The sequence below is a fragment of the Chaetodon trifascialis genome, chromosome 11 (assembly GCF_039877785.1).
Source record: "Chaetodon trifascialis isolate fChaTrf1 chromosome 11, fChaTrf1.hap1, whole genome shotgun sequence".
NCBI lineage: Eukaryota > Metazoa > Chordata > Actinopteri > Chaetodontiformes > Chaetodontidae > Chaetodon > Chaetodon trifascialis.
The window spans coordinates 22,929,259-22,952,989 of NC_092066.1; the positions used below are offsets into that span (position 1 = coordinate 22,929,259).

The 23,731-nt window shown below is 42.5% G+C and overlaps 1 protein-coding gene across 2 annotated transcripts in view; it reads left to right on the forward strand.

The window, feature by feature from the left end:
* The window catches only part of LOC139339273 (microtubule-associated protein 4-like), a 108,698-nt gene that overhangs the window by 64,388 nt on the left and 20,579 nt on the right, over positions 1-23,731 (forward strand). The window contains exons 7-9 of one of the 2 annotated variants that reach the window (XM_070974806.1): positions 16,189-16,559; positions 18,818-19,015; positions 22,514-22,628. In XM_070974806.1, the coding sequence (XP_070830907.1) occupies positions 16,189-16,559; positions 18,818-19,015; positions 22,514-22,628 (684 nt within the window). Of the gene's footprint in view, positions 1-4,887; positions 6,876-16,188; positions 16,560-18,817; positions 19,016-22,513; positions 22,629-23,731 lie in introns of those variants that run through there. The other variant, XM_070974807.1, reaches the window with a different exon arrangement.

Genomic DNA, 23,731 nt, shown 5'->3' on the forward strand with positions numbered 1-23,731 from the left:
ATCAAAGAAGTATTCATATGAATTAAGAATATTAATGGGGCACCACCCTGAGATCAGGGACCAGTAACCAACCATGGACAACAATCAGTAATCCTTCAATCAAATAAACATTTGTTGTCCAACTACACCAACAAGCATAAAGGCAGGAAGCAAGTGTGTTGCATGAACATGTTTACACATCTCTCAAAACAAGACGGTGGCAAGCAGAGCTGAGTTATACCACCTCTATCCACACCTTCAAGTTGTCTGTATGAGGTTGTCTGTAAAGGCGCGTGGATGTGCGCATGTGTGGGTTAGTGAAAGAGGGAGAGAGAACAGCATTCAAAGCAAAGCAAAAAGAGTCTCAATTGCCAACACACAATAACTGTGTCTTTATCACTTAGGAACCCGGCGTGCACACTCAACTCAGACTTCGTACACAAACAGCTGATCATTTTGAGGATCCAAGCGTGTTTGGTGAACACAAAAAGTAGGTTACTTGACTGGCGAGAATGTTGCTAAAGCTAAGTAAAGTACACACATTTGATTGGGGACAATAGACCTCCTGTAGCAACTTCACATCGCAGTGGAAATATGACATGTAGCAGGGCCCATTGATTCTTATATCCATGATGATGTCATGGCTGTGTCGTCAGGATTCCTTCGTGGGTCTCGTCCAATGGGAGACCAGGATTTTGAGTCATATAGAATCTTATACTTAGGTGTGATTTTGGCTCTGTTTCTTTGTTCCCTGCAATGATTTCCCTATCAGGCTTTTGGATTTAAATGCAGGCCTGTTTTTGTTAATCCATGTGGTGAGGTCCCAACATTTAACAGAAGAATCAGCTGGATTTCTTGCATAACACCTACCCTTTCCAAGTCCATTGAAACTGAACAAGGCTCTAATGTCTTCCTCTTCCTCTCTCTTTCTCCCTCTCCCTCTGTGGTTACAGTAGACAAATTGTTTATGGAGGATTATGTAATAATACTCATTCATTTTCAGTCATGCTTGACAAGCTGCTCTTGTAATTTTGGAACAGGCCTCTGGTGTGTTCGGGGTGAAGTGGGGTTGTTGGGGGACAGTCAGCTGTCATGTGCAGTGAAAAACTCTGGCCATTTGTTTAAAATACTGTTTCAGAAGCAGGGTCAGGACCCTAAGCTGGCTCACTGACAGATCAAATATCTGGAGATATTTACCACTGACAACACATGTACTAGCTGCCAGTGCTTTCTACCTCTGTTTTATCTCCCCTTGTCTTCTGAGAACACTGAACACTTTCTGTTTTTTTGTGTCATCACTTCACTTTAACATTGTGAAGGCACTAAGATCCCAAGAAATGCAGCTCAAAGGCATAACACACATAAGCACATAAGCACTGTTCACCCACCTCTCAAATTCTGGAATATTGCTTAGTTAGCCCCCTTCAGCCTTTACACAGGCGGAGTAACTGAGGTAAGGTAGTCCTCAACAACTGCCCTCGTTCTGGGATTTGTGTACTGCATATTGTGAGTTACATCCCCTTTTCAGCATGACCTTGGTCTTTGGGAAAAGTTGCCCAATGCTTCAAGCAACCAGAAGAATTATCAGTTCCAGCAGAGATTCTGTCAAGAGAGAATACTGAATTCCAGATGGTTGCACTCCTTGAAGTCAATTAATGCTTTCTGCATAGCATAATGAGTTGATGATATGAGTGCTGCACAGCTTCAGTTAAACGGCATCAGTTAAATTCCAAGAATGTAGTTGTAAATTTCACCTTGTATTGCTTATTAAGCCTACAATTTTAGCTAGATGTAATGTAATACTGATAGTAAGCTCCTACACACAATTTCTCAGTAAGTCCGTAAAGTCAGCGCTTGGCAAAATGTGGAGAAAAGAGATGCAGTGTGGAGGATGAGGCCCTTTGCCGTCAGAACAGTTTTAATCCTCCTTGCAAAGCTGTAGTCCAAATCCTGAGCGGAGTGTAGTTGGATATTGCACCATTCCTGAAGTGAAAAGGCTCCAGCTCTTTTTAGGATGGAGGAGATAAAATCTATGTCACTCTCAGCTCACCATAGCTTCCTGTAGTCGTAGTCTATATTTTAAATGAGATGGCATTGGATTTCAACTTAATTTGATTAGTGGTGTGTTATAGGGGTATCATTATCATACCAAAGTGATGGACAACTGGCAGCCTGCGGGCCACATCTTGCCCACCAAAACTTCCTGTCAGGCCCACTGTATATTAATGAATTCAGAAAATGCGCACATTTAATATTACTAACCAGTGGAAGAGGTCCAGTCTGTCCCAAGAGTGATCATCAATTACCTTGTTTACTAATTCATAGTTCACCCATTCTACAAAATAGGATTATTCTCCAACTCCATCCTGTCTACTCTATAGAACCACCATCAAACTGCTTGGCTCTCAGGCTGGTCATTCCTCGGAGCCGACAGCAGCTCCAGTTCTTGGAGAATCACTGAGCTTGTCTATTAGACACAAGATGCGTCAGCCAGCTGTTGCATTAAATCTCAAACTGAGCATTTTTGTTTGCTTCCTGAGATCCTGAAGAGGAGTTTTTAGTTGAGAGAAGGTCACATTCATTGATAGTTGAACTGTGGGTTAGCATTTTCCAGTTAACTATGTATTTAGCATCATGGATTTTCCCATGTTTTTATGTGTCCATTAACAGTGATATAGACTTCAAAACCTGAGTTTTAAAGCTGTTCTTCAATGAAGTAAAAACAGCAGTAGGCCTTTTTCACACCGGTGGCCCACTTCCATTTAAATGTCCCAAGAGCCATGCCATGCTTGCGCTCACAACTGGAATGCAGCCACAATTAATGCTATTAGCTACACCTGTGTATTTCCTCTCAAAATGACTGTGATGGAAATTATTTTCTACTGCTTGTAAGCTTCAACTTGTGCCTGATGTTCTTTGCAGTTTTTCTCCATTTGGTATATTTGCTCAATATTTAAAGTGGCTCTAATCATAATTTTTTGCATAATATTGTATCAAATGACTGTAGAGACCAAAAACTGAGCTAAAAGGGAGTGACTATTGGACTCCCATTCATCAGGTAGCCAGAAACACGACTGTAAATGAATGATGATTTTGCAATGTAAGTTCACCATATCAACTTAAAAGGTGATGATATTTCAGTGTTGTGATCATTCCCCCACATGGTAAAAAAGAAAAGAAAAAGAAAAAAAACAAAACAGTTATTATAGGTCTAAATGTCCCTGGACACACTAAACCAAAACTTAATAATCTCAGAGTACTAAATGGTAGAGAGTTTCCCCAAAAAAATCTTAAAATTATTGAGTTAGTATTGACAGTTAGCTTATTAATTTGTTAGGGCTATCGTGTTAGCAAACAAATCATCTCTTTGCATTCTTGGCCCCCTGAAGAGTTTACTGTAAAACTGAATTGTCCTAAGGTCCTGAGAAAAACATCTCAAAGAAAATAGACTAAATGTTTGACTTAGTTCCTCAGACGCTACTTTACTTTGGCTCTTTGCCATCATGTGCTGAGCATATAATGTGAAGTGACCTTGTACTAGCTGACTTTGTGCTACACTCTTAGTGTGCTAATAGGCTCACAGTCCACATCTTGTTTTTTTTTTTTGTTGTTGTTTTTTTTGGTCATCAACACTTGTATTTATTGAGATTTTTTGTTGATCTAATCTTTAAACACAATATCTATTGCATGTCTGTCCATCCATCTGTTATCCTTATTCAAAGTGAGGGTCTAAGGAAAAAGCTTGCCATATGCTGACCAGACTGTAAACCTTCTTGAAGCAAACTGTGTGTAGCTTTGTGATTCTGGGCTAAATCAATGTGATTCAGTTGAGTTGACGGACAGTCCACAGCTGCTTCCATTGTTAAATCAGAGGAGATTTTTTCTGTCCACAGAACAAAACCAATTAATGAATAAATGTAATTGTTCTATCCAAGCTATAGCTGGAAGCCATTCAAGTTGATTTTTAACACCCAAGTTTGAAACTGTTCAGTGTTAATATTAGAGATTGTGCTGAATGAGCCAGTTTGTATTTTTTGTAACTTGTATTTGCTTGACATTGCTTTGAAAACATATATATCAAAGTGCTAATTCTAAGAGCCTATGCAAGTCAGGATTAAGTTAACTCAATATTAATGGTTCCATTCTGGACTTCAACTCATTAAAGACTTCCCTCCTTCTTTTATCTCGTATGTACAGAAAAGATATCTGTAACCTCTTCCTATAAATCCAAAGTGCCAACCTTTGAAAAATGTTGCACTTCAAAGTCAGTCAAGCCACCAGCACAGCCCAGAATTTAAAGGCCTGCCCTGCCTGTGCTCGCTATCAAATAAATCAATGTAATCAACTTGCTTATTTTTATATAATAGAACAACTTCTATTGTGTGAAAATAGGAACTTTGCAGCAGGGCACACAGTTCGTTCGTGCGCACACAATATCGTCTCATGAAGTCAAATTATAGCCTGAAAATATACACTTTTTTTTCTTTACTTCTGTGGCCAGTCGTGGGCTATTAGAAGGACACGTGCAATCAGAGCCTCGTCAGGATGATTACAGCCGTCAGTGATGTCTCACTAATCTCTCCTTGTGTCTCTCACTCTGTATCAACATGTGAACAGTGGCTGTCATATGGCAACTGAGTAACTGTGAGAGCCATTGATCTGTTTGTTGATGTGTATGTAGGCATGTTTGCCACTATACATGTGTTTGTGCGACCTTGTGTCTCCATGTGTGTATGCTTGTGCACACTTGTCGCTAGGGGCTAGATGCTGAAATTTTGCTCCAGCGAATGAGGGAATATTCCGGGTGGTCATGTGACTTTGTGATGTCAGAGAGAGAGAGAGAGAGAGCGAGAGAGAGAGAGAGAGAGAGAGAGCAAGGTGCAATTTAGCCCCACAGCTGATCCGTGCAGTGCTCAGAGAGAAGCCGAGACGACCAGACACACATACACTCACTCTCTCTCACACAGACTCCTTTTGCCTCGCCTGTAAACACACGCATGCATTTTGCATCCACACACACGCTTCACACATCAGCTCAGTTACACACACACACATAACTTCAAGGCATTACCTTAAATATACAAAAGATGCGTTGCTTCCTGTACTTTCCAAGCTCAACATACTTTGGATACTGAGGACATTTCTGTCTCCTGGACAAGAGTAAACCGGCACTTACTGAAGACAGAAAAGAGCAGGAGACAGGAGGAACAACTGAAGACAAAGAAGAACAAAGACGACAAAAAAGACGAAGAAGGAGTAAATAAGAGAGAAGAGAAGAGACTGATAAGAATCCAACCTAAAACAAAAAAAAAAGGAGCAACACAAGAGGACGAGACAAGAGACCCGGAGAATGTCCTTCTTGTCTGGCTCACCCTGGCAGCAGCCTGGCATTATCAGTGGTAACACTGGGTACGGACAGCCTTCCAGTGGGCATCAACAACAGCAACAACATCAACAGCCACGCAAACCTCCCAGTATCCTCTCTGGTGCCAGTATCCCTGTGGCCATGGCCTCCTCTCCACTATCGCCCTCCAGCTCAGCCTCTGACCGACACAGTGACTGTCACTGCCAAGGCCAGATGGTACCAGGGGTGCAGGTTGCCGCTGCCATACAGGGGGGTTCCAGAATAACTTTGATGGAAGACAAGGTGAAATTAGGGCAGGGCAGGACTGAGGGGACAATGTCTGGGACGGTGGCCGAAGTACCAGGAACTCCGATCTTCAAGATGCCAGTGCTGAAGATAGAGGATGAGGAGACTGAAGGGGGGAGGCAGAGGGAGGATGGACATAGGGTAGGAGGGGCAGGAGGGACATTAGGGAGTGCAGGACAAAGCCCTTGCAGCCCCCTTTCTTCCCACTCTTCCCCATCCTCTTCATTACCTTCCCCGTCTATCTCACCCGGGAGATCCATTCCGAACTCTGTGCCGACATCAAACCCAAACTTTGAACAAAATAATCTGCAAGAAAACTTTACATGCAGCAAAGATGGATTTTACATCCAGGGAAATCAAGTGTCATTGAGCCCTTGTTTAACTGCAAGTACCAGATCAAATCCAGGAAATAGAGAGGATGAGAAGAAATCCACTACATCCTCTACAACTGGAGACCTACTTGGAAGTCTGAAAGAAAATTCTTTTGCAGTTCTAACCGGAAATCAACCTCTCAAGCCATCTTTAGGAAAGGAAAGTGTAACTCAGCCTACTGGTACTGTTGCTCTTGCTGCTGATTTAACAGGCAGTAAAGCTGGTGCCACTGCAGGGCCTAGAGCAGGCCTACCTCGCGGTGTTGGGGTGAGTGATGTAGGGGTGAGTGAGGTGGAAAGAGAAAATTTAAGCCGTACTGAAAAGGGGAGGGTAGGGTCAAGTACTCCTCCTAGCAGAGGTGTAACAGGTGGGATTGCTTTTCATGGCCTGTCACAGGATTTAAGTCATGTTGAGGATGGAAGAGTGGGATCATGTGCTACCTTAAACAGAGAGACAAAAACTAGCCAAAGCAGTCAACTACCACAGCGGACTGCGGTGAGACGCGCAATGTCTGACTGTTCACATCTGTCCGTTCCCATGGTATTGGCGGGAACGTACCCCACTGGTATGGGAGGCTCACAACTGATGATGCCCAATGTGCCAAATTTCGCCCTGATGGGAACAGTATGCCCGCCCAGGCCGCCCTACCCACATGTGGCCGTCCGACGCTCGCTCACGGTCACAGACGGCACAGAGGCTGCAGCAGCAGTGGCGACAGTGATGTCATCCCCGTTAATGACGTCACCTGTAATGCCATCTTCCCCACCTCCTAAGAGACATCATGGGAGTTGCGAGACCAATTTTTTACTTGCTGTCCCACCCCCTGTAGGAACGCCCATTAACAACACCCAAGATAATAAACTGAACATAACGGGTAAGAGTTTCTTCTTGTATGCTTGTGTGTCTGTTGGGCTGGATATGAGAAAACATAGATCATCACATATACAGGGTAAAGTGGGTTCCAGACCTCTGAATCACCATCCAAACCTCTGATTCATTCGATGGTTCATATAGGCTTGATTTGGCGCCCATAAATGGCGGTTTCCAATGTTAGAAGAAAGAGTTGAACAACCAGGGCTTAGTATGCAGGATTGAAAATGGGGGCGTCATCTTGCTACATGACTAGGCAGCTACCTAGCAGCATTCATGAAAAACTGTGCCAAGCGTGGATAAGATTGACGCAGCTATGCAAGTTATTGTAAGTCAACTTACAGAAATAGGAGCCCCTGAATTGCCATTTTTCTATAATCGACATGAAAAAAAAAACATTAGGTTCACTGCTCATAGGTTGGTTAGAGCTAAACAAAAGAGTCATGAATCACTGCAGTAATCCTGTTTAGGTTCTCTACCTCCTGTGATACAGAACGTGGATCATGGCAAGCAGAAGGTTTGCAGTGGCAATGGCTTTGCTAGATGTATACTGTATGTATGATGTGAGATGTCTGAAAAGGGCAGAATTTAGATTTTTACTTCAGCTTGCTTGGTGTCATCTCCACTATCAACAATCTCCAACAACATGTGAATCTTGTGGGAGCAGTCTAAGCTTTCCAATCACAGTTCTTGTTTTTTCTGTAAGTGGTATCCAGCCAACATAGCCCCAGTGTACATTTTTGAGGAGGTGTGCATTTGCCACAGCATTATCACACTGTGTGTGTAGGCTCTGTTAAAACCCCTGGTCTTCTATCTGTAAATCTAGCTTTAAATTCACTTGCTTACAACCTGATCTAACCAAAGAATTTAAAGTACCTGCACTGTCACCTGTCATCTGAGCTGTGATAATACAGAAATGTCACATCTCCAACGGATTGCACCATGAGGACTGTTCCAGCTTTTATGCTGCTCTGCCTTCATCTTCATGAGGGGTTGTAGCAAGTGAATGTCATCATTATACAGCTATGATGGCATTACAGCTCAGTTGCATTTGGCTAAGTATAGGTGGTTGGTTGTGCCTTCTTTTCAAAAATTAACTATGTCTGAAAAGAGATGTATTTTAGAATATCAACAGGAGGCTGCCGCACTGCTGGTTGCCACTTTGCTAGGAAGCACATGCAACATGCTGTGGTAGTGGTTAAACACTGAATATGCATCCTGAAGCCACTTCCACTGCTGCCCACCATAATTTTTCATTTTTCACCTGCATATCGCTTCAGTTTGTTTGTGTTTTTCTTTGTCAGAGTTGCGTTTATTCACCCTGTTGTCAGTTACATTAACATTAAGTTTCACTCACAGGGAGATCATAAGAAACAGAGCCTTGCAAATTCCTTCCATTTAAAGTTAAAAACATGTCATATTTTTCCAGTGACAGTGGAGTAAAAATCAACTGGCTGACATGTCATGCTAAATTAAGATAGTGATTAATCAAGTTAATGAGCGGACTTGAAGGGAGTATATGGGTTTTGCACATGTCAATACATTGAGCATTAGTCAGAGTAATGAGGTGCATCTTTACTGTAACCTTTAGGTCACAGCCATCTTTGTAGCCCTTTACATTTGATTAAACTGAACTTGGTTGGGGATGCACATCACACAGGTGATAGCAGCTCATACTAGGTGGAAAAGGGTATGAGTTTGGAATACAGTTTTTTTTTCACATTGCATGTGCAGAGATAGTATACAAAATGAATGTGCAAAATAATGGGGATATCCTCCTGGTATTCCTTTGCTATCACTTTTCACAAAATCAATCTCCGTATTTAAATCACTAACAAAACAAGTGGAAGTCAGAGACTACATATCAGTAAATGTGGGTGAGGCTCATCCTAATGAGCTTCCTTTTTCAGCTGCTGCCATATTAACTAACAACCTAGCTGTTGTTGCTTCGACTGATCATTGCAGTGATTAAGCTTTGCTTTCTCAGGAATAAGAGATAAGAGAGTTTTAGAGCAGTTCAAACTGCAGTGTCACACTTTTGATATCACGAGTGCTGTGTGCTTGGTTAATTCTGAGCAAGGATGTGGAATGAGTTTAGGAAAACAGGTCGGCTTTTCCATTATCTCAAACGTTAATGCTCTTTTAATCGTCATCTCCTCCTCTAATAGGGGTTTTGATCAGGTGAATCAATATGGGAAAACGGGCTTTGCCAGGCCTCACATCATCACTGTAATTCATTTCACTTGATTAATGTCAGACAGATATGATCACATCTTTGTATTTTATTCCATTCTTCGAAATGACCATTTGATAAATTCTAGGATGAATTCAGAGGACATTGTGACAAGTTGAGGTTGATGATGATGTAATAGAAAAAGAAAGAAAGAAAAGTGTGTGAAAGGAGCTGGCAGAGGATTATGAGAGGACCAGCCCAGGGTTTAGAATTTAAAGTGAATACTGAATTGGATTATTGACAGGTTTTATGCAGCTCCATATAACAAAGCGAATGATAGAGGAGCCATCCATAAATTTATTTCTGACTTTTTCCCCCTCATTGGGATATCTTCTATCCATTTATACTGAGTGTATGTTTCTCTGCCTATGTTATCCATCCATCCTGTCGTGTGTTCTGTTTTTCAGACTGCAGTCGACAGAGAAAAGCTGGGACATTGATTAGACATTGACTCTGACTGTACTCATTCAAATATAGAGCAGCTATTTCTAGCTTTGTGTGTGTGTGTGTGTGTGTGTGTGTGTGTGTGTGTGTGTGTGTGTGTGTGTGTGTGTGTGTGTGTGTGTGTGTGTGTGTGTGTGTGTGTGTGTGTGTCTGCACGCACACTGATGTGAATCTTACAGATTTTAAAGGCACACGCCCCCACAGACACACTGTCAGTAGACAGCGAGTGTGCAACTTGAGGTGTTTTTTCATTAAGCACGGAAATAGATCACAGCTGCACAACAATACACACACATGCACAAAGAAGTACACAACTGCAAGGGGAGGAGGAGGCAAGTGTGAGTGTTGAAGCTCAAGCTAGGGGGAAACTCAGTGATAATAAACAACCAATTTATTAAACAAATGGGCTCAGCTACCTGCAGTCCTCGATTAAACCACTTCTTTACGTTGGGACCAGTGTTAGACCCCTGTCCTGACCCCCAGCGGTGAGGGTACAGCAAATCCAGACGGGCAGACAGAAAAACAGGACTAAACAGATAACATTAACTTTTAGCTTGTGGCATGTCAGCAGCTCCATGCAGGAGAGGGAAGGCAGACAAGGGAAGCAGGTGCATGTGGGCAGGAAGGGAAGGAAGCACCCCTGTGTAACAAATATTTATAAAAACTAAGAGAATTATAGTGAATTAAATTGTGAATTTATAGTATTTGTGTGAGAGAGAGAGAGAGAGAGAGAGAGAGAGAGAGAGAGAGAATGTGTGTGCTTATCAGTCTGTCTATTGATTGTCTGTTAGTGTGGTGGCTGGATAGCTGCTGTATCATGCTAGCAAGTAGGAACTATAGTGGTCAGTACTCAAACTGGGTTTATGTGTGCGTGTGAGACAGCAAGAGAGAAAGTGCCTCTGTGTGTGTGTGTGTGTGTGTGTGAGTGTGTGTGTGTGTGTGTGTGTGTGTGTGTGTGTGTGTGTGTGTGTGTGTGCGCGTGTGTGTGTGTGTGTGCGTGTGTGTGTGTGTGTGTGTGTATGTGTGTGTATGTGTGTGTGTGTGTGTGTGTGTGTGTGTGTGTGTGGAGAAGGCCGCCTGCAGTAAAATATCCTTGCACCAGCTCCATGTCTGTGTGTGTTAGTCATGCCCTGATTTATGTGGCAGTCCACTCTGTCTGTTTCTCTCTGCCACACACACACACACACACACACACACACACACACGCGCACACGCACACACACACACACACATACACACACACATACACATACACACACACACACACACACACACACACAGCTGGTCGCCAGCAGCTGTGTATTGTAGCGTGGTATTAGATGGATCCTCTATGTTCTCAGCCAGCGGTTTCATGTTGGATGAGTCATATTGCTGGTGTTGCAGGGTGGAGTGATAAAGTGATGAAAACTGCTGTAGCATGAGCAATAAATCCACCACTTTGCGTTAAAGCTTCGATGATAGTCAAATAATATTTAAGTCCCTATGGGTGTGGATGTTTTTCGAGTATAGCATCTTTGAAATGATTTAAACCGCATATGTGAAATCTTGATGTGATGTGATGTGATCTCAGATGATCGGACAGGTTGTGAAAACAACAATTTATCCAGATTATCTGAACCATTTTGAACACACCTGAAATGTCACTAATAACACCTCAAAGTGTAAGGAGGAGGTTGGCCTGTAAACTGTGATGGATGTTTAGATTTTGCTGTCCATCTTCTCCAAATAAATGAATCTAAGCTGGACGTTTTACACTCTGTCTGATCATCTCGTGTTTCTTGCCTCGTGCCTCATATTTTGCACGGTGAAACTGGAGAGTACAACGTCACTTTAATCTTATACTAACAATCTCAAAGCTCAGTTATCAACTTTATCAGAACATCTGCTGATGAAGATGACGAGGTGTTGAAAGCTCCAGAAAAACCACATGTGGTACTTGATTTGAGATTGTTTTGTCTGACTGTATCTCTGTCTGCGGATATGTCTGCTTCTGCTGCGTCGATTTAGGTCCTTTTCAAAAGCTGTCAGTCATGAGTCTGACAGTGTCATAGGAATGCAATGCTAAATCAGTAGGGGACTCTTTCAATGCCTGGATTTTCATTGTCTGAGGCTGTCAGGAAGAACAAAGCAGAACTCGCCACACCACCCAAAGCAGACTTAAATAGCAAAATTACAATGTGATAAATCAGCATGACAAAACTATACAGGACAGATTTTTTTCTTTGGCATTATAGACTATAGGCCTCATTCTAGTTCATACACTGCTGTTGAAATTAAATGAATTATATTGATTCACATTTTCTCTGTCAGACACCAACATCAGACAGGACCAAAACACTGCTAGGAATCTTGGAATCAAGGACATTAAAATTCATGAAAGTAGGTGTCAGTGAGAGGCTTTGTGAAGCTGCTGCAGCATGTGATGAGTTTATATTAACATCAGCTTAACATTGCAAGGCAGGAACTGACTTCAGTGGAGCCTGATAATGCACGACAGAACAATAGTGTTCGACAGAGAGTGAGAGCAGGAATGCAGGAGGATAACCAAATTGCCACACATGAGCCGTACATGTGATGCTCATAATCATAGCCTGTGTCTGGCTCCAGGCTGAGCGAGTCTGCAACCACACTGTCTTGTTTGAAGGCAGCTATAGTTCTAGAGGAACCTCCTCCATGTCGTCTGCTTGATTGCTAGAGAAAACAAATTTGCGTCGTTTCAGAGGAGGATGAAGCACAGCAAACGTCAACACAGAGAGAAATGAGGGGCCTGTCCAGTGTCACTGTTATGTAAGAGATGTCTTGATTTCAACAAAGAGTCCCTGTCACCCTCCACCCCCCGGCAACCTCCTGCACCCCGTATGTCTCTGTCTGCATCCCTCTGCTCTGCTCACAGTATCCTGTCACACGTCCCTCTTACTTTCACTTTATTCTCTCTTTTTCTTTCTCACCCTGTGGCTCATCCTATGAATCAGCTGTTGGCAGACATTGGTGCTGCAACCCAGTTTGACCTAGTGTTTCCTCTGAGGGGGATGGATGTCCCTGAATGTTGCTTTCATTATCCTGGCACGCAAATGAAGAACGCTGAAATGACACATACCTTTTAAATGAAAATGTTAAATATCAAAAGTTTTGTAATCATATCCCTGGTTCTCACCTGCATGCTTAGCTTAAATCTGACTAAATGTAACTGTAATGGGAACTCACGATGCACACCATGGCACAGAAAATGGAAAGGGACACTTCACAAATGTTACACATTAAGCTCATTTCACTCGTCACGAAGCATACTCTTTACTCAGACGCTAAAACTAGTTGTATAATGTCTTGTGTGGCTTTGGATGGGCTTTGTGTCATTGAGTTTAGCTTGGATTAAGCTTGGACTGTACAAACCTTTATACAACAGCCTGTATACAAGAGCCTGAGACACCACATAGTTTGTTACACAGAACTGTCTGGGAAGTCATCCATGGGAACTGTTTGGAAAACGGCAGGCACTTTCAAAAAATACATGTCAGGTGATTGGATGAACCAGCTGTCTATCCTCGTCCATCACAGTCTGACTTTAATCAATCAGATCAAGAGTGAAAACATCTTTTCCATTCAGATCCATCTTTGCTCTTCTTTCAGTGAAGAAATAGTCTGCAGTTCTGATGCTATTGCAGCATCTACGCCACGTCCCCAAGGGCCAGAGTTTCTCTTAGCAGACACTGTAGGGCCTGGACATTCAAATCATGTGCATTTATTTAAGCCCAGTTATTGGTTAATATTTTCACTTTCTTACAAAATTGCTATTTTTATTAGCCTGTGTCAGTGTGAGCAGACACCTGACAAACATGGCAGTTCATTGAGGAGTAAATTAAACTAGTTTTTGTCTTTTCTTTTTTTTTGACTGTGGCCTTTTTGGTTGTTATCATGCGTCACAGAGGGCTGCCAAGTCTCACGCATTCACCGTGAGACTCAAGCAATTGATAGGTTACTTTAGACACGCTCTTATAGCACACATCCATTTTCTTACGCATTGAAAAACAAATTTGTAACTGATAACAGCACCAAGAGAGGATACTGATGGCACACAGACAGAGAAGAGTCAACAGCTAAATGGCAGCAGTTTCTCGCTCTGCTGTGCGCCGTACAGACTGGCAGGAGTGAGGATGAGTAACTTTTCAATTCAGTATGGAGCAAATGAATATCAGTGTATCAGTGATCGGGTAAATGTAGATTTACCTAGATTTTTCTAGATTTACCGGCACTCAAAGTGCTTTACAGCACAATTCAGCATTCACCCATTCACACACATTCAGTCACTCGTGGCATTCAAGGTGCCACCTGCTCATCAGGAGCGATAGCTATTCTTGCACACTCAGACACAGATGGAAACGCAGTGAAGTCCGTGCAGGAGTTGGCATCCTGTGGCATTACCCACTGCATGGGTCAGGGTCATAATAAACAGGTATAGTCAAGAATCATGGTCAGTGATGAATGAATATAGTTGATCGGCACACTTGCCGACCTCCAGACGTTATAGCCTAAATTAGAGACCAAACCTAACCAGCGTATCTGGACATCTTCCCACTAACATTCATGATTTTACACAGTCATGCTAACTTAATAATAGCCTATTGCTGGAAATCGCAAGAAAGTTTCAGAGTAACAGAGAGCATCCCCGTCCCGTAACTATAGTAACTCCCTCTCAGTCCTGTCTGCCTGCACGGTGCAGAAGAGACGCTGACTGTTGTGTGTCCATGCTGTCATCTGCCATCCTGTCAGCGTCCTGTCGTGCTTTTAGCAGTTGTACATTTGTTGTACATGTGGTGTGAGAGCTTGTGCAAAGTGTGTGTAAATGTTCTGTGGGCCGCCAGTTGAAAATCACTGATCTGCACTAGCCTCTCTCAGAGCCGTTGTTGTTGTTTTCAAATGAACAGTTGTGTGTCATCACACCTAAACTAGGCTCCCTGTAGCTGCAAGTAGTTCCACATCAGATTCTGACTGGTTCAAACGACTGTGGCTCGACCACCAAGTAACAACTTGAAGCCTGGCAAGATGGATTCTTATGTCACGTCGCCTGTAATCTTGTGTAATTTCATGATCTTGTGAATCTAGCTACCTTGCATGTTAGTGTATACAGACAGGAGATGTAGAATGTGAATGACAGGGGCAGGCAGAGAGGGTCTAAGGAAAGATGCTATTGAAATGCATTATGGGAATTGTAACATTTTTGGAACTTTGACTCATATTAGGATCTGAAAGTCAGGATATCTCAGCCTCTTCGACATCAACCATTTTCACCATTTGATGTCTTTTTCACAAGTGCACCAACATTATGAAAGCACACTGCTAAATCACTGGAGTACCTCATTAAGAAGTATGACAGTGAAGTTACTGAAAGAAGGCATGTCATTGATTAAACGCCAGTCTTCCTCAAAAAGGTCACTCAAAGGCGAGTCATCAAAGCTGGGTCCCAGGCCTCTGGATTAACACCCATGTCTATTGTTTTTGTTGACCTAAGCTGACTTGTTTCCCCAGTACAATCCAAGCCAAATGTATTTGTATGGCACCTTTCAACAACAAGGTAATTCTAAGTGCTTTACATCAGCACAGGAGAGAGACAGGAGGATTTTCTAAAAATGGTGACAAATCAGCATCATCACTGAGGCCAGGATATACTCTGGCAAATTACAAAACAGTCTGTTCACCTCCTCTGTGAGGGCTGGCTATGACCTCACTGACATCGATTTCAGAGACACAGCGTCACCACTGTGGACACTTGCATAATGCAGAGCATTGGAATCACTGGGCTTGGCCTGTTTACCAACCAGACCCAGAATCATCTGTTGGTGCGACCTACATAAAATAACCTACATGGATTTTCATATCTATAAATAACTAAAGTGCAGTTGCAATTAGTGGATTATTTGATGTGATAGATTTAGTCGGTGAAAACATTCTGACACATTAGAGCTCCACAGAAGTCATACAGTGACAGGACCTGGCTGCACTTCTGAAGTTTTCCCATTTAACAGCATATGAGAACAGACATCATTTGTTCAAATGGCAAAAACGTTTTGTTTGCCTGACAAGGACCTCTAATGGCCGTGCAAATCACGATGTTGTCTCTCAGAAGAAAAGGTGGAAGTAGTATAACAATGTTAGAAATAAAATGAAAATAACTAATGTGGAAGGCTCGGAGTAGATGGATGGGTCAACAAAGCTGTTGGCCATCGTGTCATCCAAAGCTGCTTTCTGTGAACCATGACCACATCTTTCCTGAGCCTTAGCCACATAATGGGTATGCCTGAAACTAAATCGAAAATATTACTCCAAACATACCCCTAGAGTAATGTTAGTCACACTCAGTCAAACTCCTGGATTTTATAGAGAACACATGTGATCTGACCTCTTTCATCGTGGATTATTTGCTTTAATAAAAACTGCAGTTATAAAAACTGCAGAAGGATAAGCTCTACTTATACAGCATGATGTGATGATCAGATTTGATAAGCAAAACATTTTTATGGTTCACTACACAACAGCCTCCAGTCCCTGACTATTTTTAATTTTTGATTTAATTTAATTTGTATTTTTTTGCTCATTTTTGGTCCAATAAGCTTTGATGCTGATGATGGCATTCTTTTTCCCACAGTGAAATCTGACAACAAGGACAAGCAGGAGAAGACAGACATCATGTCCAGCAAGACAGACAAGATCGACATCTTTGACAAGAAAGAGAAAGAAGAGCAGCAGAAGAAGGACAACGGCCCAGACAAGAACCAGAAGTCTGAGAAGATCGTTAAAGATGAGGAGAAGATGGAGAAGATGAACGCGCAGAAAAACAACAAGGCCAGCGAGATGGCAGAGAAGGTTGACAAGCCAGAGAAGACCAACAAAGATGAGAAGAAGGAGGACGAGAAGAAGATGGCTGAGAAGAAGGAGGAGAAGGGAGGGAAAGGGACAGCCAAGTCTCCAACAGGCAACGGCAGCAAGACTCTGCCAAGCCCTGACAGCAAGAGCAAGGTGGGTCTCTCACACGCACGCATGCACACACACACACACACACACACACACACACACACACATTTCCTGCAAACAGATTCACACACCCAAAGTGGCAGAGTGTCCAGTGGTTATAGAAACAGCTCTGTCAGCCAAAGCTTTGAACTCTGCCACAGCCGGTGTGTCCAATAACAACCTGCTAAAGTGTCCTTGAGCAAGACACGCAAAGCCCTGCATGTTCACGCACACACACACACACACACACACACACACACACACACACACACACACACACGCACACACATACACACACACACACACACACACACACACACACACACACACACACACACACCAATGCTCATGCTGATTTCAGAAATTGCACAAACATCCTTCACTTCAGCACAGTGCACTGCTCCTGCTGCTTCCACCGCTCTCTTCTGTGTGTGTGTGTGTGTGTGTGTGTGTGTGTGTGTGTGTGTGTGTGTGTGTGTGTGTGTGTGTGTGTGTGTGTGTGTGTGAGTGTGTGTGTGTGAGTGAGTCTGTCTGTCTGTCTGTCTGTCTGTCTGTCTGTCTGTCTGTCTGTCTGTCTGTCTGTCTGTCTTCAGGTCAGTTGACACCACATTTTAAATGATGATGTGCTGATTTATTTCAATGGAACTTCAGCAATCAGTGGATTTGCTCACAGGGGCTAAATAAAGCTGTTCAAATCTTTTGTGTCAAATTCAATTTGATGAACTTTGACTTGCAAATTGATCTGACCAATAGAAAACCATCTTGAGAGAATGGAAAGCCAGAGAGAGCAAAATGGAGAAAGCTGTCATAGTGTATTGGCTGTGTTGCACCATCCACATTTGGTTCAGTCTGACTAACGATTATTTTCACTTTCATTTATAGAACCCTCCGTCAGAGTATAAACTATGCATCAAGAGAGGCATGGTTTGTAGACAGTTATGAGACAGGAGTCAAGGGTATACAGTATGCCTCTGCAGGGCTCTCAAGTCTCACGCATTGGGCATGAGACACATGCATTTTAAGCTGTTCACACGCTCACACTCCACACCTTGTATTTCTCACGCAGAGAAATTACCTGGATAACGCCCACCAAGTCACTTCGCTATTTTTTATAACAGTGGAACAGGTAGAGGAATTAGTTATGTGTCGGTCGCAAACAAAACAGCTCTTAGAGCCGGCTCTTTAAAGTAAACGACTGGGGCCCGCTACTGCCTGGGAGCCGGAGCCGCTTTGTTTTTTTTTCTAGATTTTTTTCTGTTCAAACCGAACATAATTGGTCATCTATATGATGTGTGGTGGCTTCTGTGTGTACGTGCTGAGCAGGAGGGGGAGGGGCGGGGGTTGCAGACACAGCACACGCGCACACACACACCTGAACCCCCCCCGCTGCCAAAATGTCACTCTGAAATCAGTAGAAAACTTGAGAGCCCTGCCTCTGAATAAACTTATTGTATGTTAGCAACAAGCAAGTTAACTAGCTACGTGACAGTTTGGTAGACTGGCAGTTAGCAAAATAGAGAGCCTCTTAAATAACTCTTTATTGAATGAAATGATGCAAAATCCACAACAAAACACCAGGATGGCAGTAAATGGCACAGTGCTGAGAAAACAGACAGAAGCTCAGGGAGCCATGATGACTGACAGGCACCGGCATGTTCCCAGCTGGCTACCATATTAGCAGTTAGCTTGACAGCTACAGTAGCTCACCACCTTGCCTCGAGTTGTCACTATGAATTCAAGTTCAAGACCTTCATTGTCTTATGCACAGCAGTTACAGTGACTTATCATTGGCGTATAAATTGTTCAATCTCAGGCTCCCTCCAACAATGCTGTGCTTGCTGGGCCTGTAGTTTATATTTAGAAGTGCTGAACAGCATATACAGTATATCTATCATTGACTTTCTCTGGATGTGTATTGTGTGTTTGCTGATTCTTCTGTTTGTGTGTGTATCCAATATCTGAGACCTGATTTCCATATCGTGCTACTTTTGGACTGCTGCTCATCTCATCAGATTCAAGGCTAATTTTATGATTTACTGCTCACGAGCTCTCTAAAGTGGCTATGAATTGCAAATTTATTTTCAGAGTTTATTTTATGATTGTCACATGGTTGCTGGCGGTGCTGCCATATCACGCTGTCATTGCAATCAGTGATTGCTTTTTCTTTCTTTATCTCTTTTCTTATATCCGTCTTCCCATCCTCTTTTTTTCCCTTTTCTTTTTTTTACTGTTATTGTGGCTCCTTTTAATTCCATTATCACCAGCCTGACGTGGGTTCAACTAAACCAAACTCAGCCAAATCCCGCCCATCCACCCTCTCCACCAATGGCGAGGCCACCTCAGCCAAACGCCCCTCCCCCACCACAGCCTCAGCCAATAAAAAAAGCCCTGTACCTAAGGCGACCACACCCACTGCCGCCAAGCGGCCACCAACGGCAACTGGCTCCGCCAAGGCTGCCAAGGTGAGTATAATCCACATGGGCAGATGCATTTCTTTTTGGCAAACTGGATAAATTTACAATATCTATTTCCTGAAGACAGGACTTCATGGGACCTTTCTCAGTCTGCTTTCTTGTCTGTACTTGTGTTCTCATGGACACATCACACGTAAAACATCATCAGTCACATCCCAAAATAATATACACATTTAATCCAAGCGCCATGAAGTGTCCTCACTCCGCCTGTTTATTTGAGAAATGTATCCCAGCATGCATTTCTGCTTTCAGATCAACCAGAGGCAATACTGGAGGATATGAGCTAAGCTGATCCATATCTGGATTTTTATCTCATCAGCTGTTGTTCTGTACCCAGGCCTACCTAATGCTTTGCTATTCTAATTTTAAATATGCTGTCATTTTGTTCAAATATTGCCTACTTTTTGAGTGTTTGGATGTGAGGATTAGCTAGCTGGGCTAGCTTATCATACCACTGTGGTTTTAGAGACTTTTATACCTGCATGATCCTGTATGTTCTCTGACATCAGACATCTGACCTTTCCACGCGATGACAGCATCTCATTTTATTCATGTAGGGGAACTAACTTAATTTGATGTTGCATTCGTTGATAAAATGTCGGGGCACCACCTTCCTCAGCTAAGAAGGACTGCAGAAATTAACTGCTATAACGCTGATAAAATACTAACGAATGAACTAACGGTAAACCAGTCTGATAACCTGAAGTGTAAACTCTGGATACAGGGATCGTATATATTCAGCTCAAAAGGACACCATCTAACCAGGACTTAAATTAGAATCTCATTTATTAAGCACAACTATGGGTAATGAATGATGTATCATGAATGACATAACACAAAAGAAACTTATGGCAACGCAATGGTAAAACAAGTTTGGCGATAGTGAGAAGTAGTTGTAAGGGGATAATAGGGACGCGAACGTAAAGTTGAGGGATTAAACGAGTAATGGAGAGAATTTGGATAAATTAGCAGTATCTTAACCTCAAGGACCAACTCTTATTCAAACCCGCTTAGCATGCCTACTTGGCTGATGATGTCCCGGTAAATTCTGCTCCGAACTAACTTGAAGATGCCCAGGTGCTCGTCCGTGGCTCGATCTGCTCGGTGGTCCGGTGGAAGGCCCAGGCACACCAAGGTGAAGAGCTGATGTTGGACGGTGACGTCTCTCGAGCTGGGTTCTACGGTGTCGGTTACAGATAAGGGACGACTCCAGATGGTTGTTAACCCAGACCAAGGATCACCAGCTGGCTGCAGGGTTTTGGTTCGGTTGAGTCCGTGAAGGATTATTTTAGACTGATAGTAACAAAATTGATAGTCTCTTCGATGGCCGGTCGAAAAGGGTCTACAAAATCATTATTATTATTTGACTAGAATTTACAAATACTAAAACAAAACATGTAACTTAGAAAAATGAAAGTTTACGACAAAACTATAGAAACATGTCTTCTGAAAGATAAATCACGCTACTCGGTATGGCTTTTGAGTAGCTCGAAGATGGGAAAAACTTAAAGAGCAAAACGACCGTACAAGACTAAGACACGTAAGAAGTAACAAACAAAACTAAAACATAACGTAACATAACGTAGACTAACTTAAAACAAAACTGAGTAACGCGCACTGAGTTCATGCTGCGGCTGCAGACATTTAAATCTCACTCTAGGGCGTGTCTAATGGGCAGGCCGTCGCTCACGTAGGACAGTTTGTGGCGCGCGATGTAATCTCGCCTCATGGAGCTGGAATTAATTAATGATTCATACGAGGGGCTCATCTGCTTCTCACTATGGTCATTTACATATATTTTGAATGGATGATTTTCAATGACATTTCAAAATTGTTCACAACATGCATTAGGCAATTCCTATGATAGGATTACAACATTAAACGATAATCATGGTAACAGTTTCATCCTAATATGTATGATGACTCAAGGTATTACTAACACAAAATAAAGAAATAAAGAAAGGCAGGCTATATTTGCCCAAAATGATTATCACTATTACGGTTACTTATTAATAAATGTATCACGTCAAGCGTATTCATGAACCTCTAGATGGCAGTATGGTTCTATGGTAAAAATTCAGACAAACTTTATAAAACAATTAAAATCACAACTTTGTCATTCTTCAAGTTAGAGAAACTGGAAAAACATCAATATTATACATATTGTAAGTCCCGTAAGGTTAAAACATCAAAAGTTCAGTTTCAACATAGAGGTTTTGTTATTCTGGAGTATTAGGAAAAAGCACAAAAACATACAGCACAGTTTGCTTCAGGAATGTCTAATTTACAGCCCATCAGCATTATCTGATTTTTGGAGGTTCCTCTGGAGCCTGGCACCATTCATTCGGACAGTTTTATTGTCCCGACCTCTCATAGGGCTATCAGGAGAGAATTAGCGTTGCCATGAGAAACAAGTGAGGAGAAGGTGAGGAGAAGGCAACCTTTGATGTTGAGGTGTCTGTGTCTCTGGCTTCCCTGAAAAGAAAACATGGAGGAGATGTCTCTTGGCCAGACATCTTGTCTCTGAAATTAACACCTTCCTTGTAAACAATTCAAATGGTCAATAGCTCTTGAAAGTTGGGATGCTTTACAACTCCATTTCTCCTGAAGGAATGCAGAGAGGCTAAGAGTAGGTCAATTAGAGGCCAGTTCTGCTACATTCATTATGTTTAATTTTAGCACATCAGGAACAGAAGAGGTCTCATGTAGTTGTCACAGAGGACAATAATTGACATTGCATCTCGGATGCCTCACAGCATGCCGACAAAAAGACTACCATGTTGTAATTTTTTTCCTTCGATGACAAATTCCCCAGCATGTTCCAAACATTGACCAATAGGAGCACAGAACGCTCTTGTGCGCACAACTGTAAATGTTTCAAACGAAAGCTGAAATGATGGTGCTGGTGCTGTGAGGGGGAACTGTCGCTTTCTGTGTGTTTTTTAGACTTTTCTGAACAACGCCGGTGTTTGTTTACATTATGTCCCAGTCGGTCCCTACCACCTCCTTCCCAATGACGCCACGCATGTCATGAAAAACGGCAAGCTATGATTGGTTGGGGACGAACATGTAGTGTGTCATGTCTCTCGGCTAAGCAACGGCAAGAATTCATGTCTTTCTAATCATCTGATCTGACTCGCTAACCACCATCAGACAGAAATATTGTGTAATCTGAGCCCAACATAACTTCTTTATTTTTTAATCTGGCTGGGAGACCTCAGTTCTCCTTTCCTCCTCCGTTCCTGTTTGTCATAAGTCTGTCTTCGCCTTCTTTCCTCTCTTTGCTTTCATTCTGCCTGTCATGGTTGCATGATTGGCCTCTCATAACACCGGAAAACAGGATAACATAGCCTCTATGCACACAGCAGCAACAGTACACACAAACCTGCAGTGCACGCATATACATAAATTGTCATACTCACAAACTGTCAAAAAACACACTCCCACAGTTTATCTCTCCTCTGTTGATTGATCTGTGAATTCCAGACTCCAGAAAATGGTACAGCTGAGAAACGCCCACCTGTGCCAAAGGCCACACCCACACCCCGTGCAACTGCCAGTAAGAATGGTTCCTCTGCGACTGCTGCAAGTAAAACTGCAGGTGCGCACACACACACATACATTTGCACAGCTTGTACAATATCATCATTTCTATTATATCTGCAGTGTCTGTCTGCCCTCTGTACCTGACCTGTGTGATATGAACACTACGTCAGAGACAGTATCTCCACTCTGCCTCGGCTAGTTCATAGTGTTGCCAGTGCAACATGACCTCTACAACAGGACCTGAACTCGCTACAGTAGGTGGAAAAATGACTCACAGTAGGGACTCCAGGCAACAGGCTACCTGAATTGCTACCATATGTTACACTTAATCGGATTCAAGAGCTGGCTTTTGAAGAAACCAGACTGGTATTTTTATCTGCACATCACAAACAGTATCTCACCTCTCTAAGCGAGGGAGCTATGACTCAGTCTGAGCCATGTTAGTTAAACAGGCTCTCTGCTTTTTGTGCACTTCAGCTCAGCACCCTCAGAGAATATGATTCATTCACCCGGTTCACAGTGATGGGTGTTATGTATGGCAAGGTGCATATTTCATTTTAGTTGCATGAGTGAACTTTTGTGACTGTTGCACCAATGGCACCAGTTTTGTCCATAATGCTTCTGCCACATGATGGCAGCATTACATGCAGCACAGCTTTATCAACGTGATGGATATGCTGTCACACCTCCATAAACTGTGAAATGACTGGCGTCACAGGTAGCCTTTAAATCTCCTGTACAGTCAATCAATCAAGAACATTTGCAGCCTACAGCAGGATTTTGTTGGACGGGAAATCTTGACCATGGCAGGACTTTGTCAGCCATTAATAGCCAATTTCCTCTTCTTTTCCTTTTGATGGCAACTAGCCAACAGCTTTCCAGTTTTCTACTCAGTGAAGCTTTATTAATATTTGCATTCATTTTGTGGTCACATGGGAGCACAAGAACTCTACAGCAGTCTGACAGCCATGATGTATTATCACCTTATTAAGTTGTTACAGCTAGGGATGGGAATTGCTAAGAATTTAAGGTTTCCGATTCCATTATCGATTTTGCTTATCAATCAGATTCCTTATCGATTCTCTTATCGATTCTCATTGGGTGAAGAAATAAAAGAGTATGAATGGGTTTGTTTGTGTTAACTGTCTTTTATGCACA